General features: G+C 35.0%; 1 protein-coding gene across 1 annotated transcript in view; it reads right to left on the bottom strand.

The window, feature by feature from the left end:
• The window catches only part of LOC108247311 (alpha-tectorin), a 34,744-nt gene extending 25,040 nt beyond the window's left edge, over nucleotides 1-9,704 (bottom strand). The window contains exons 1-16 of the mRNA XM_037980939.1: nucleotides 9,644-9,704; nucleotides 9,270-9,338; nucleotides 9,104-9,127; nucleotides 8,197-8,312; nucleotides 7,792-8,070; nucleotides 7,566-7,661; nucleotides 7,301-7,451; nucleotides 5,955-6,070; nucleotides 5,568-5,846; nucleotides 5,343-5,438; nucleotides 5,044-5,194; nucleotides 2,816-2,931; nucleotides 2,447-2,725; nucleotides 2,258-2,353; nucleotides 1,458-1,608; nucleotides 10-125 (exon numbers count right to left, since the gene is read on the bottom strand). Coding sequence (XP_037836867.1) covers nucleotides 10-125; nucleotides 1,458-1,608; nucleotides 2,258-2,353; nucleotides 2,447-2,725; nucleotides 2,816-2,931; nucleotides 5,044-5,194; nucleotides 5,343-5,438; nucleotides 5,568-5,846; nucleotides 5,955-6,070; nucleotides 7,301-7,451; nucleotides 7,566-7,661; nucleotides 7,792-8,070; nucleotides 8,197-8,312; nucleotides 9,104-9,127; nucleotides 9,270-9,315 — 2,112 coding nt within the window. The 5' untranslated portion in view covers nucleotides 9,316-9,338; nucleotides 9,644-9,704. The remainder of the gene's footprint in view (nucleotides 1-9; nucleotides 126-1,457; nucleotides 1,609-2,257; nucleotides 2,354-2,446; nucleotides 2,726-2,815; nucleotides 2,932-5,043; nucleotides 5,195-5,342; nucleotides 5,439-5,567; nucleotides 5,847-5,954; nucleotides 6,071-7,300; nucleotides 7,452-7,565; nucleotides 7,662-7,791; nucleotides 8,071-8,196; nucleotides 8,313-9,103; nucleotides 9,128-9,269; nucleotides 9,339-9,643) is intronic.
• Nucleotides 9,705-13,390: the final 3,686 nt, after the last annotated feature.

Raw genomic sequence — 13,390 nt, 5'->3', positions numbered from 1 at the left:
TAAACGTACATAAATCTGAGTGTAAGGCTGTCCAAAATAAACAAAGGAGTTCAGAAGCTGAATTTGTGGGGAACTTCCATCATCTGATCGAGAACTTGTTGTTCCAACAATTTCATAGAGAGGTTCTATAAATAACAAGAAACATAATTTGGTTAAATAGCAATGTCATTAATATACATGTTTTAACCAATAGTTTCCTATGGCGGTTTAATCAGAGGCATTGCTGAATAGAACATTATTGGTTTGCTAAAGTATAAGAAATGCATGAAAATGAGATTTAAGAGATGATATGTAAACCCTCTAGGGAATTCTGGATCTCCTCCCAAAGTAATCTGCCTGGAATACCTCCAAAGGGAGGCATCCAGAAGACATTCTAATCAGATATCGGAACCGCATCAACCGACTCCTTTCGATGCATAGAAGCAGTGACTCTACTCTGAGCTTCCCCTGGATGATAAAGGTCCTCAACTCTAAGGCTAAGTCCAACCACCCAATAAAGGAAGCTCATTTCAGCTTCTTGTATTTGGAATATTGTTGTTTTCGTCATGATCCATACATCATGACTAAGGTGAAGATTGGTCCAGTAAATTGAGAGCTTTACCCTTTGGCTCAGCTCCTTCTTCACCAAAACAGACTGGAGCAACAACCATACTGCAGACAAGGCCCCAATCTATCCATCCATTTTCCACTCCATACTATCCATACACTTGTAAACAAGACTCACAAATGCTTGGATTCCTGTGCTTGGGGCAGAGACTTATCACTTCTTATCACCCAGAAGTAGCATTCTGATTTGTTGTTTTTTTTGTTGTTGTTTTTTTTTTCAGTTGAAGACCATGGCCTCCGACTTAGAGGAGCTGACTCTCATCTCAATAATTTTACACTTGGCCACATACCACCCCTGAAAGTCATGGCTCAAAGATGTCAACAAAACCACAAAACCAAGGGACAACCTTTGCAGAGTCCAACATGCGCTGAGAATGAGTTCATCTTAGTGCAGAGAATGTGGACACTGCTCTTTCTATGGTTATACAGGAACCAGATAGCTATTAAAAGCAACCCTGGCACCCAAGGTTTGCCAGTTGGTTAGAGCCTCCCTTCCAATATCCCGGAGAAATCTTTCACAAGGAGTCTGAAAAGTGTGGCCCCTCAATAGTTGGAACACACACTCTGGTCCTCCTTTCAAAAAATGTGGACCACCACCCCAGTCTGCCATTCCACAAGTGTTGTTCCAGTCCTCTATGCAACATTGAAGAGACATGTCAATGGATGGATGGATGGATGGAAAAAAGTGAAAAAATAAAAAGTAGTAATAAAACTGAAGAGCAGTTGGCTGTATATCTAGGTCAGTTTTAATGGTGCTACTGTTTAAAGTGAAACAAAGACTCTGCTTTAGTCGTCATTTAAAAATTTTCATGAATTGGTGTTTTTGTGTGCCTCACAGACTCTTGTCTTACCTGGTGCTCCATGATCTACACGAAAAGCCCATCGACCAGGTACATTGACATTACTGTTGAGGCGGAAAACTGAAGAAATGCCTGAAGCATTGCTGGTGAAGGATCCAGACAGATCCAGATAGTAAGTGGAATTTACTGTGTCATATCCAACCTGGAATTATATATCATATTAAATTATATATACATTAGAACATATTATATTGCTGGGCCACTTTTTTAAAAAGGTGAAATTGTGCTTTATTTTGTTCCACAACCCTAACTCAAAAAAAAAAACAAAAAAAACTGGGACATTATGCATCTAAAAATAGTGGAACGATTTCAGAATAAAGTTCCTCAATGGAAAATTGGAAAGACTTTGAATATCCCATCATCTATAGTTCATAATATCAAAAAAATCAGGAATCTGAGGAAATCTCTGTTTGCAAAGGACAGGGCTTAAAGTTAGTACTGGATGCCTGTGTCTTCAGGCCCTCAGACAGCACTGCATTAAAAACAGGTCTGATTCTGTTATGTATATCACTACAAGGACTCAGAAACACTTCCACAAATCATTGTTTGTAAACACAGTTTGCAGTGCTACCCACAAATGCAGGCTAAGCTCTATTATGCAAAATAGAAGGCATATGTGAACATCATCCAGTAACATGACTAGCTTCTTTGAGACAAAGCTAATTTAAAATGGACTGAGGCAAAGTAGAAAACAGCTATATATTCAGCTATTTTTTATTTACATTTTACATAATGTCCCTTTTTTTTTGTTGTTTGTTTGTTGTTGACATATAACTTTATTGGTTTCTAACCTGTACTTTCCAAACAGTTGGGGCTATTTTCCCATAATTCATCAGGACGAAAGAGTACTGGCCTCCAGAAATCAGGACTGCCTGGACTGTTGTTTCCTGAAAAGAGAAAAAAGGTCCATATTTTCTAGTTTTTTATTAAGGTAAAACATACTCATCATAAATTTCCTCGGTTAGGACAAAAAAACTTACTGTTCCAGTGTTTGGATAATAGGCCATCTCATTCCAAGTTGCTACAAAGACCCAGCTGGCAGTAAAGTTAAATTCTGGGAAGTATTTATTAATGTCCTGTGTTGCTTGTTGGAGAATGCTGCCACTTGTGAACTGGTTGTAGTAAACGAGACCATTGACTCTGTTGTCAAAATATGTCCAGAATGGTGCGATAAAGTCCCTGCTTCCATGCAGTGGGATTCTTTCAGGTGCATACAAAGACCAAGGACCAGTAAAGGTGATGTGTCCATTATGGTTCACCTGTAAAAAAAGAAAAAATTAAAATATAAAAAAAAGATTTTTGGCACAACAGATATTTACTACTTTAAAGTGTGAAATATTTTTACATACAAAAATTTGATTATAGGATGTTCCAAAGTAGACAAAAGGTTGTTGCAAAATAATTTGAGGAGAACTTCCATTAAGAGCTCGTTGAGTTGTGTTTCCAGAAATTGGATACAGCGGACCTAAAAATTTTAATCGACAAAAAAATATTAGAAACAAACAAACAAAATACATTTTAGTGTTTGATGGCCGTTTACTGAAGTGTTATTAATTAACATATCAGTGTTGTATTCAGTTGTGATTTAGTTTTAGGCCTAGTCATGGCTCCAGCCTTATTGAGCTCCATTTTAATCACAAAATAGCAACTTTATTTCTCCCATTTTGAGCATTTCTTAGTACTTTTGAACCATTAGTTTGACTTTAATCTTGAAACTCTGAAAGGAAATACTCAACGTTTTTGTTTCATTTGAGTGGATGTAATACACGCGGTTGGGCTTTAAAAATATCACTTGAATTGTTTTCGTGGCACTGAGTTTAACTATGAGCATACATAAATCTGTGTCAGACTGTCCGAAACAAACAGTGCGGTTTGCTAAACTAAATTAAGCATGAAAATTAGATTTAATTGTGTTTAAAGCTTATTTTTAAGCTAAAACAAAAAAGTTTAAAACAAAAAATTGGACCTGAAAAACAATTTTACAAGCATTGCAATTTATAAAAGTTTTTGAGTGGGTTTTGATTTTGCCCAATATCTGACTTCATCCTCCTTTTGTAGAAGGAAACCTTCCCACTTCCCTAACTCTAGTTGTGAGGCACAGACTGTAAAATCATTATTTTCTAGAAGATTACCAGATTTGCGCTAATTCACAGACAGGTCCTAAGAGACCCAGCTATTTGGTTAAAATTGAAATAGATTGTTTTTTACGTTTTTGCACTGATTAAATCTTAGATGAAGACTCTGCAAGACTCTTAAGCCTCTACTTAAAAGAAAGCAGATAAGTTGAAAATGTTTAGTAACTTTTGTACATAAAAAATGTACATCTTGGAGGACTTTTCTAGTGCCTGACTCTTCTTCATGTTCCAGTAATACTATTAGCTGTAATATTTTTTCTGCTCTTTCGCCTCAACATTGTCTGTTGTTGAGGAGGGGAACATCAGTAGTATGAACAACAACAAACACTCATTAGGACACATTAGGTTATTCTTAACAGTCTTAATAGTTATAAAGACTATCTGAGGGTTGTAAGGACTGTTAGTCCCACAACAAAGAAGCTTTAGTTTATGTGTTTGCTTTCACACCGCCAGGGGAATTTTATTATGATGCAACACTCGGCCAACAGTGAGAGCAACCACATCATTTATGCATCTGATATTAACCATTAACAACATAAGTAATGAAGGACTCCAAAGGTGGAGCTGTCTGATGTCAGTCTTTGGTTTAACTTTTAAAATGAAGACAAGTCTCCATATTGTGCTGGACATGTTCAAAAAGAAGCCCATCAAAGCAGACAACAGCAAACATTAAAGAGATTCCACTTCAGTAATGTGAATGCAGTTTTAATACTGAGAGTGCAAGAAGTGTGTTCACTTTGCATGGTTAGTCAACAAATGTTGATATATGAACCAATCATATGCCCTAAAGTCATACAAATGTTGCTAAAAAAAGAACATATGTTGAAGAAGGAGCTAATAAAGACTGGACAAACACATTTATAAGAGCTGGCAGTGCAAAATAAAATAAATAAAGCATTGATAAATAAATAAAATAAAAGCTTAAGGACGGTGAACAGGTTCTCTGTGGTCTGTAAACACCTACAGTTTTACCACAGCACAGTCTGTTTTAGTCTGATTATGTGGATCCACTAATTTTCAAGATAAAATAAATTAAAGTAGAGCTATGTGGGTTCAACACAGTGTAGACTGAAAGTGGGTGCATGGTGTGGCAGGTGGTTAGCACTGTTTCTATGTAGCAAGAAAGTCCAAATCTCAGCTGGGACTTTAATGAAGTGAGGTGAAGTGAAGTGAAATTTATTTATATAGCACTTTTCAGCAACAAGGCAATCCAAAGTGCTTGAAGTGCTACCCAGTAGCATTACCATTGAAAATAGAAATCAGCTAGATGGATGGATAACAGTGAAAGAATAAGAAGTAGCACAAAAAATCTGAGAAGCTGTAGAGTGTAAGGCAAAGTTTTTTTAATGCCAGTGAGCTTTAGCTCTCATTTCAAAATATTATGGATTGATGGTAAGTATACATTGATTGAATATTTTATAAGTCACCGACTCTTGTCTTACCTGATGGTGATTGATCTACACGAAAAACCCAGCGCCCAGGTTCATTGACGTTACTGTTGTGGCTGAAAACTGAGTTGCTGCCAGATGCATTACTAGAGAAGGATCCAGGGAGGATGAAGTACTCAGTGGAACTGATTGTGTCATAACCAGCCTAAAAAACGTGTCACACAGTTGAAATAAATTTTGTCTTATTATATTATATACATTTGCATTAGTGTATTTTACTCTAATTAAAAAATGGCAAAAGGACAATCAAAACTTGTTTTAATGTGATCTGCAAAAAAACAAATGCCTCTGACCTGTACAGGACTTGATGTAGGATCTAGGTATCCATAATTCATCAGCAAAAATGAAAATTTACCATCAGTAGTCAAGACTGCCTGAAATGTTGTTCGCTAATGGATAAAAAGATATTAACTAGAATTTATTTCTGTAGTGAATAAATCATAAATAAAACACAAAAGCCATATCATTTTATCTGACAACAAAGCTTAAATATCAGCAGGTAAAACAAAATCACTTACTGATCCAGGGTTTGAAAAGTAGGCAACACCATACCATGTTGCTATAAAGATCCATTTGGCTGAAAATTCGAGTTGTGGGAAGTATTCATTGATGTCCTGTGTCACTTGTTGGAGAAGATGGCCACTGGTGAACTGAGCATAGTAGATGTCTCCATTGACTGCATTATTTAAATCTGTCCAGAAAGCAGCGATGATGTCTCTGGTTCCATTCATTGGAAATCGTTGAGGAATATAACTAGACCATGGTGCCTCAAACGTCAGGTGTCCATTGTGGTTCACCTGGGACAAAAGAGCAAGTGTTAATCTTTCTCTCTTTATTGTCATCTTTCTTTCTACTTAAAAATGATAATAATAATTGACTGAAAGACAAACATAGAACTAACGTACATAAATCTGAGAGTGAGTACGTCCAAAAAAAACAAATGGGTGCAGGAGCAGAATTTGAGGGGAACTTCCATCATCTGAGTGAGAGCTTGTATTTCCAACAATTTCATAGAGAGGTCCTACAAAAATGAGAAGCATTATTTGAATAATTAGAATTGTATTTTTACAGACTGACTGCATGCCATTATCACTTGCCACCGAAGGTAAAGCAATCATGTTCTTGCCCATCTCTGTTTTTTGTGCATGCGTTTATTTGTTCATTTGTCTGTACTGTTAGCAAAATATTTCATGACCCACTGGATGGCTTTTAATGAAAGTTTCAGAAAGCAATGATTGGGTTGACATCTACAAGTCATTAACATTTGGAGTCAACCAGATTTAAGATGGATGTCAAAGCAAAGTGATCTTTGCAAACATAAAAATGGATACAACTCTAAAATATTGTTAAAAACTTGGTAAAGTTCTTAGTGAGACTTATACACAACTAATACAATGGGAGCTAATTGATCATGCAAGGTCTGTTTTTAAAACTTTGCTTTTAACTAGTGGAACCAACTCTGCCTTTTGTTTAGCAAAAACCAAAATGACAGTTTTGATGTGATGGTAGCTCAGGATTGTCCTCAACACACTGAATGCATCATATTGCACACTATTTTTGCTAAATCCCTTGGCATTAACTTTGGGAGGATTTGAGGTATATATTGTATATGTGTTTAAAACAGTTGTGGGAGTAAGGAAAGTTTGTTTAAAAAAATTTAAATTTTTTAAAAAACTTTTCAAAGGTTAGAAATAGTGACATCACAAACTGTCAGTTCAACATTTTGTGGAAAAATCTGTAAGAACTTAAATTGCGATTGTGTAAAAAAGGTAAACAATATTGAAATACGAGTTTAATTAGAAGTGTAAAGCCCAAGTTTTTGTAATCTGTTCAATGTAAATGCCTGAATTATAAAACTCTAAAGAGGATTTGGTTTTTCCATGTGTTTTGCTAAAATTCCATTGAATGTTATGTTTTGCGGTGTATTGCTATCAGAAGTCAAAGTACACTATCCCTGCATGTTTTAGTGTATAGTTTGAATTTTTCAATATCAAAGCTTCATGACAAAGTACAAAATGACAAATTGAACAGCGTGGTAAAAAAAGTAACTTTGATGGTAATGTGTTTGGACCTTTAATATAACTGAAGATCTGTGGAGTGTACAGCAAAGTTATTGTTAATGGCTCTACTCTTTTACAGTAAAACACAGACTGAGCATTATTTGTCATTCCCATAATTTCATGGATTGGTGTTCTTAAAGGTACATTATTGTGAAGAAATGTTTTTTATGACCCACTGTTTCTGGTCTTACCTGTTGGTTCATGATCAACACGGAAAGCCCAGCGCCCAGGTTCATTGACGTTACTGTTGTGTCTGAAAACTGAGTTGTTGCCAGCTGCATTACTAGAGAAAGATCCAGGGAGGATGAAGTACTCAGTGGAATTGATTGTGTCATAACCAGCCTAAAAATTACACATCACACAGATAAAAAAAATTTCCTATCATGAACATTGGCAAAGGTTCTTTCCTTAAAGAGGGCAATAAAACCTGTTTAATATAATCTGCATGGCACTGACCTGTATAGACCTTGATGAGGGTACTAGATCTCCATAATTGAACAGCACAAATGAGTACTGGCCATCAGTAGTCAAGACTGCCTGAAATGTTGTTTGCTGTGAGNGGGGGGTGGGGGGAACAAACAACTTGTTCTTATAGGGAATGAAATTACAAATGAAATAGAATCTATATCATCTGATCTGACAACACACATTCAATATCAGCAGGTAAAATAAAATTACTTACTGCTCCAGGGTTTGAAAAATAGCCAACCTTATACCATGTTGCCATAAAGATCCATTTGGCTGAAAAATCGAGTTCTGGGAAGTATTCATTGATGTCCTGTGTCACTTGTTGGATAAAATTGCCACTGGTGAACTGAGCATAGTAGATGTCACCATTGACTTCATTATTTAAATCTGTCCAGAATGGAGCGATGATGTCTCTGGTTCCATTCATTGGAAATCGTTGAGGAATATAACTAGACCATGGTGTCTGAAAGGTCAGGTGTCCATTGTGGTTCACCTGGGTAAGGGTGGGATGTGTGGGAGGAACACAGGTGTTATTCTTGTTTAATTATAATTTTTTTTTTCTACTAATAAAAGTATTTAAAACTACATTGACTCAAAAATAAACATAAAGTAAACTTACAAAGATCTGAGTGTAAGGCTGTCCAAAATAAACAAAGGAGTGTAACAGTGGGATCTGAGGGGAACTTCCATCATCTGAGCGAGAGCTTATATTTCCAACAATGTTATAGAGAGGTCCTACAAAAACAAGAAATATCCCTTGTTTATTTAGAAATACATTTTAAAATCATGACAGCACATTTCTTATTAAGCTCCACCTACTGGCCTTGCTAGGATGTTGTCAGTTTGTCATAAGAGATGAAAACATAATTATGAGACTAACTGCATTTACAGAAAATATTTTATTTGTTTTTAAAGCTTTTAATTGGCCTTGCTCCGCCCTACTTGTCTGAGCTGCTATATCCCTACACACCCTCTCGATCCCTCAGGTAAGTTGATCAGCTGCTCCTGAGTATGACGAAGACGAAACAATAGCTCAGAGGAGATTGTGCTTTTGCTGTGGTAGCTCCTAAATTATGGAATGACCTTCTATTGGACATTTGTCAGGCCTCTTCCCTGTCTGTTTTAAAATCCCTTCTTAAAACTTTACTCTTCTCCCTGGGCTTTGACTCCATCTGAGATGTTGACTTTTAAATGTTTTAAATTATTTATTTATTTTTTTATTTTATCTATTCCATTTTATTTCATTCTGACTGATCGTATGATTGCTTTCTTATGTGTACAACATTTTGGTCCTGTGTGTTTAAAATTACTCTATAAATACAACTGGTATGGTATGGTATGGTATGGTATGGTAAATAAACCGGAAAATGTTTTATAAGGGTAAGTAAAATCAAGTACATTACAAACACTCACAGACAAGGGCAAAATAGTTACAATTCTGATACCATGGACACAACAGCTACTTTAAACTATTATTATTAACAGAAGACTATACAACTTTAAAAACAGAGTAAATTTCAACTCACCAATACCTTGAAGACTCACTCCACCTATAAAAAGAAACACATATGACTGGTTAAAAATCATTAAGAACAAGTAATATTAACATAAAAAATAGTGTGTGAATATAAAAAGATGTATCCACATAAACAGAAGTTATGTAAACTTTATTCACATTAGTGAAATACTAACTTATCATCCACAAAAGCAACACGGGCAACAGGAGTTTTTTTTCCATTCTTCAAAAACTCAAAAGTAAATCTGTTGATGAGAAAAAAGGAATTAAATAGTAGAGGTCAAACAATAATAATCAATATATTTAGAAATTTTGCAAATGCACATAAAAACAACACTGTCATATATTTCACCTGCAGATTAATCATTATTGTTTTTAGAAATATATGAAAGACTGACTGACAAAATCTTTAGTTAAGCAAATAAATTTTTTAGTGTTAATAAAAATTAACTTTACTTTGTTACAGCCTTTTAAAGTATGAACATGTTTGTATCACAGAATTTTAAACATTTACTTATTTAACATATAAATATAAAAAATACAAACGTACCGCCTGTGTTTCTCTTGTTTAGACACGTTACAGGTGAACCTGTGGGGCCGGAACAAGGCTTTATACTGAGAAAGTTGGTTCAGTTCCAAATGACGTTTCTAATAGAGGTGTACCAGATCGACAAGCTTTTTTTCAACATGACTATTTTCTTTTCTTGTGCCTAAAAATGATGAAGACTGTTACATTGTGGTAAACAGACAAGATGAAATTATCTACTAATTACTGTCACAAAACTATAAATAGATGTTTTATACAGCATGAAATATGAAGTCATTTTGAAAGGTTGTAGGTTGTGTCATTCCTTGTTTCTTGATGTTTATTTATATACATCATGAATCAAGGCTAAGACAGCACAACACTCGTGCTCTGTTTGCCACAGTTGACAGGTTGACAAACCCTTCTGTGATTTTACCACCTGAACTCCACTCTACCTGGGCTTGCAATGAGTTTGCCAACTTTTTCACAGAGAAAATTACAAAAGTTAGAAGGTTAATCTGCTCATCCACACCAAACCCAATCTTGATGCCACGATTCCAAACATATGAAATGCAGAGAAAATGGCTGTATTTCACCAACTCACCCATAAAAACTTAGAAGAAATTCTAAATCAATTAAGCTCATCCTCCTGCTGTCTAGATATCCTACCTACAACCTTCTTTCAGAAAGTTCTTCCTGTCATTGCATCTGACTTGATACAAATAGTAAACTCATCTCTCTCATCAGGTGTTTTCCCCCAGGCTCTAAAAACAGCAGTTATCAAACCTCTGTTAAAAAAAACAATCTGGATAAATCACTATTGCAGAATTACAGGCCAATCTCTAACCTTCCATTCATCAGCAAAATTATTGAAAAAGCTGTTAAATAGCTTTTTAACAACGACCAACCGCTTTGACATCTTTCAGTCTGGTTTCCGTGCTCACCACAGCACTGAGACTGCCCTCGTCAAAGTGTTCAATGACATCCACATAAATACAGACTGTGGAAGAACCACCTCTGAACAAAATATCTTAATACATATTGATCATCTCCTTATGATTATCAAGTGTATCTGCTTTTATGATTTTTTGTTTTATGACTGTAATGATGTTTTTGATGATTGTAATGATGTTTTTGTTTATTGTAATGATTTTAGTGATGTTTTTATGATGTAAAGCACTTTGAATGCCTTGCTGCTGAAATGTGCTATACAAATAAATTTTTACTTTACAATATTGGATTCTGTCTCATACAAAAGTGGCTGCTCAAAAACTTTTATTCTTATATCAGATTTTAACAACATGGTAGCAACACATGGGCTACATATGTGTAACTGGGATCAAAAAGAAGGTGAAGTTTTAAAACATATGATCCAATCTTTCTTTCAGCACTAAGTATTTGGTAGAAATGATGCACTGAGAATCAAGTTGTGACCAGTGGGAATGTCGGCAGGTTGTTAGAGGTTGCTTTGTTATACGTTTGAAGTCTCGCAGTTTATTAAAGATGCACCTCCTCCATTGTTACAGCTTTAGAGCCACACCTAATTGACCTAAATTTTGTCAGTGAACTTTTTATCTGACTGTTGAAAATGTTTTGAATGAGAATTGTGTTTAAAATCATATAACTGCAGCTTCATTAGAAAAACATTCTGCAAAATGATAAGAAAAAGAACTGCTAATGTAATATCAACATTTAAAAAGAAACCGTAAAGAAAAACGTAGCTTGGTCATCTGACAGTTTGACAAATGTAAAGTGTGGTATGGTAATGTGACAATGTCACTTATCACCTCCTCACTACTTTGTCTTTACTTTCAATCAGAATTATGTGACCTAATTAACTTTAACCCTTTACACAGTGCATATAAAAAGTATTTTAGTATTTAGTATTCACCCCCTTTAAAGTGACTATCCTCATTCAACTCAGAGGAAAGACTATTGAAAAGTACAAACCAGGGGGAGGACTGCAAAGGAATTCTAAGGCCCTAAACATCCCCAGGGTTTCTGCTAAATTCATCATCAAAAAATGTGAATCTATCAAGAACAGGTCATTCTCACAAACTGAGTGAGGCAAAAAGGAAAATAGTAAGAGGCACTACCAAGACACTGTGAGCACTCTGAAGGAGTCACAGTCTTCAGCAGATTGAGCTATGACTATTACCCAGGTTCTTCACCAGTTTAAGCTTTATGGGAGAGTGGCAAAGAGAAAGCAACTATTGAAGAAAAGTCAAGTTAAATCTCTGCAAGAGTCTCTAAACAATCTAGACAAACTAGCTGAGATTTAATCAATAGGTTAATAGGTTTTCTTCACTAGTGACTTTCTCTTTGCCAGGCAACAGATGTTGTAGCACAATCTCTCCCATCATGAAAAAAAAGAAACAGAACTTTGTACTCAAGCTCCTATCTAGCAAGAAAGGAGTAAGAAGTTCAACTTGTTGTGAAAGTGTGTTTACATAGTTAAGAAAATAGAGCAAGAAGTTGAACTAGTATGACCAGAACACGATGTGCCATTGCAGATGATACACACTAAGGTATGTTAACACATTTTTTTTAATTTACTCACAGCTTGACAGTACACTCATTAAAAAAGTTTAATCCTTAAGGATGCAAGAAGAAGACAATAATAACTTCTCGTCAAGTCAAGTCAAATTTATTTATTTAGCACTTTTCAGCAACAAGGTGATTCAAAGTGCTTTACAGCATGAAAACACAAAAATAGTCATTGTGAAAACACACAACAATATCTAAAATATGAGCTAAGATAATCTAAAACTAAACATATCTAAAACATGAGACACTAAATAAGACACAAAAGTACAGAGTAAAACATATCTAAAACAAGTCATACTAAAGATAGACTAAAGATAAACTGAGGAAAACCAAACTAAGATATAACATAAACTAAACTAGGATTTTAAAACCTCAGCTGAACAGATCAGACATGATAAAAGCTAAGATAAACTAAAGGTACCAGAAGGCTAACTAAGAGTACCGAAGGCCAGCTAAGAGTAAAAACATTTTAATGAAAGGCCAACTTAAAGTGCCAGTGCATAAAAAATAAAAAATAAAACTTCTGCAGAAGTATTTCATCAAACATCTTGTTCAGTATGGGGTGCCAGTTGTAAAGTCCAATATTCCAAAAAAGTCACAAACACATTTATATTATTTAGCTCACTGTCTGAGTGTAAAATCCTGTGATTTTTACCCCATAACACATTTTGTTATTTAGTTCTCTTTACTTACATTTTACATTCAACAATTTTTGCATACTTAAACAGCTTTTGTTTAGTAAAAAGTGAAATCTAAATGCTAAATGTTACATCTAAATGTTAACTGTAAATCTAGATGTTAAGTATAAACCTGATTCTAAATGTTATAACTAAATGTCAAATACAAATCAAAATGTTATATGTTTGATTTAAATATTTAGAAACAGCTGGAAGATGGTGGGTTCCTTGCAAGATATTAAGCACACAGTTGTGTATGGAGAGAAAATGGTTCCAAATTACCTGTGCGTGTGTAAAAGGATTTGTGCGTGTGTAAAAATATTTGTGCGTGTGTAAAAATATTTGTGTGTGTGTAAAAATATTTGTGCGTGTGTAAAAGGATTTGTGCGTGTGTAAAAATATTTGCGTGTGTGTGTAAAAATGTATTTGTAACTCGTGTAAGCATCTTTGTGTGTAAGTTTGGATAGTTGTATCTGTGAAAAATGATTGTAAGCCTTAAAAAGAAAATAAACCTTTTCCTACGCCTCCAAATGTTGAAAATGTACAC

Source organism: Kryptolebias marmoratus, linkage group LG17 (assembly GCF_001649575.2).
Source record: "Kryptolebias marmoratus isolate JLee-2015 linkage group LG17, ASM164957v2, whole genome shotgun sequence".
Classification (NCBI taxonomy): domain Eukaryota; kingdom Metazoa; phylum Chordata; class Actinopteri; order Cyprinodontiformes; family Rivulidae; genus Kryptolebias; species Kryptolebias marmoratus.
Note: the sequence above shows the minus strand (reverse complement) of the source record. Positions and strands in the feature narration are given on the sequence as shown.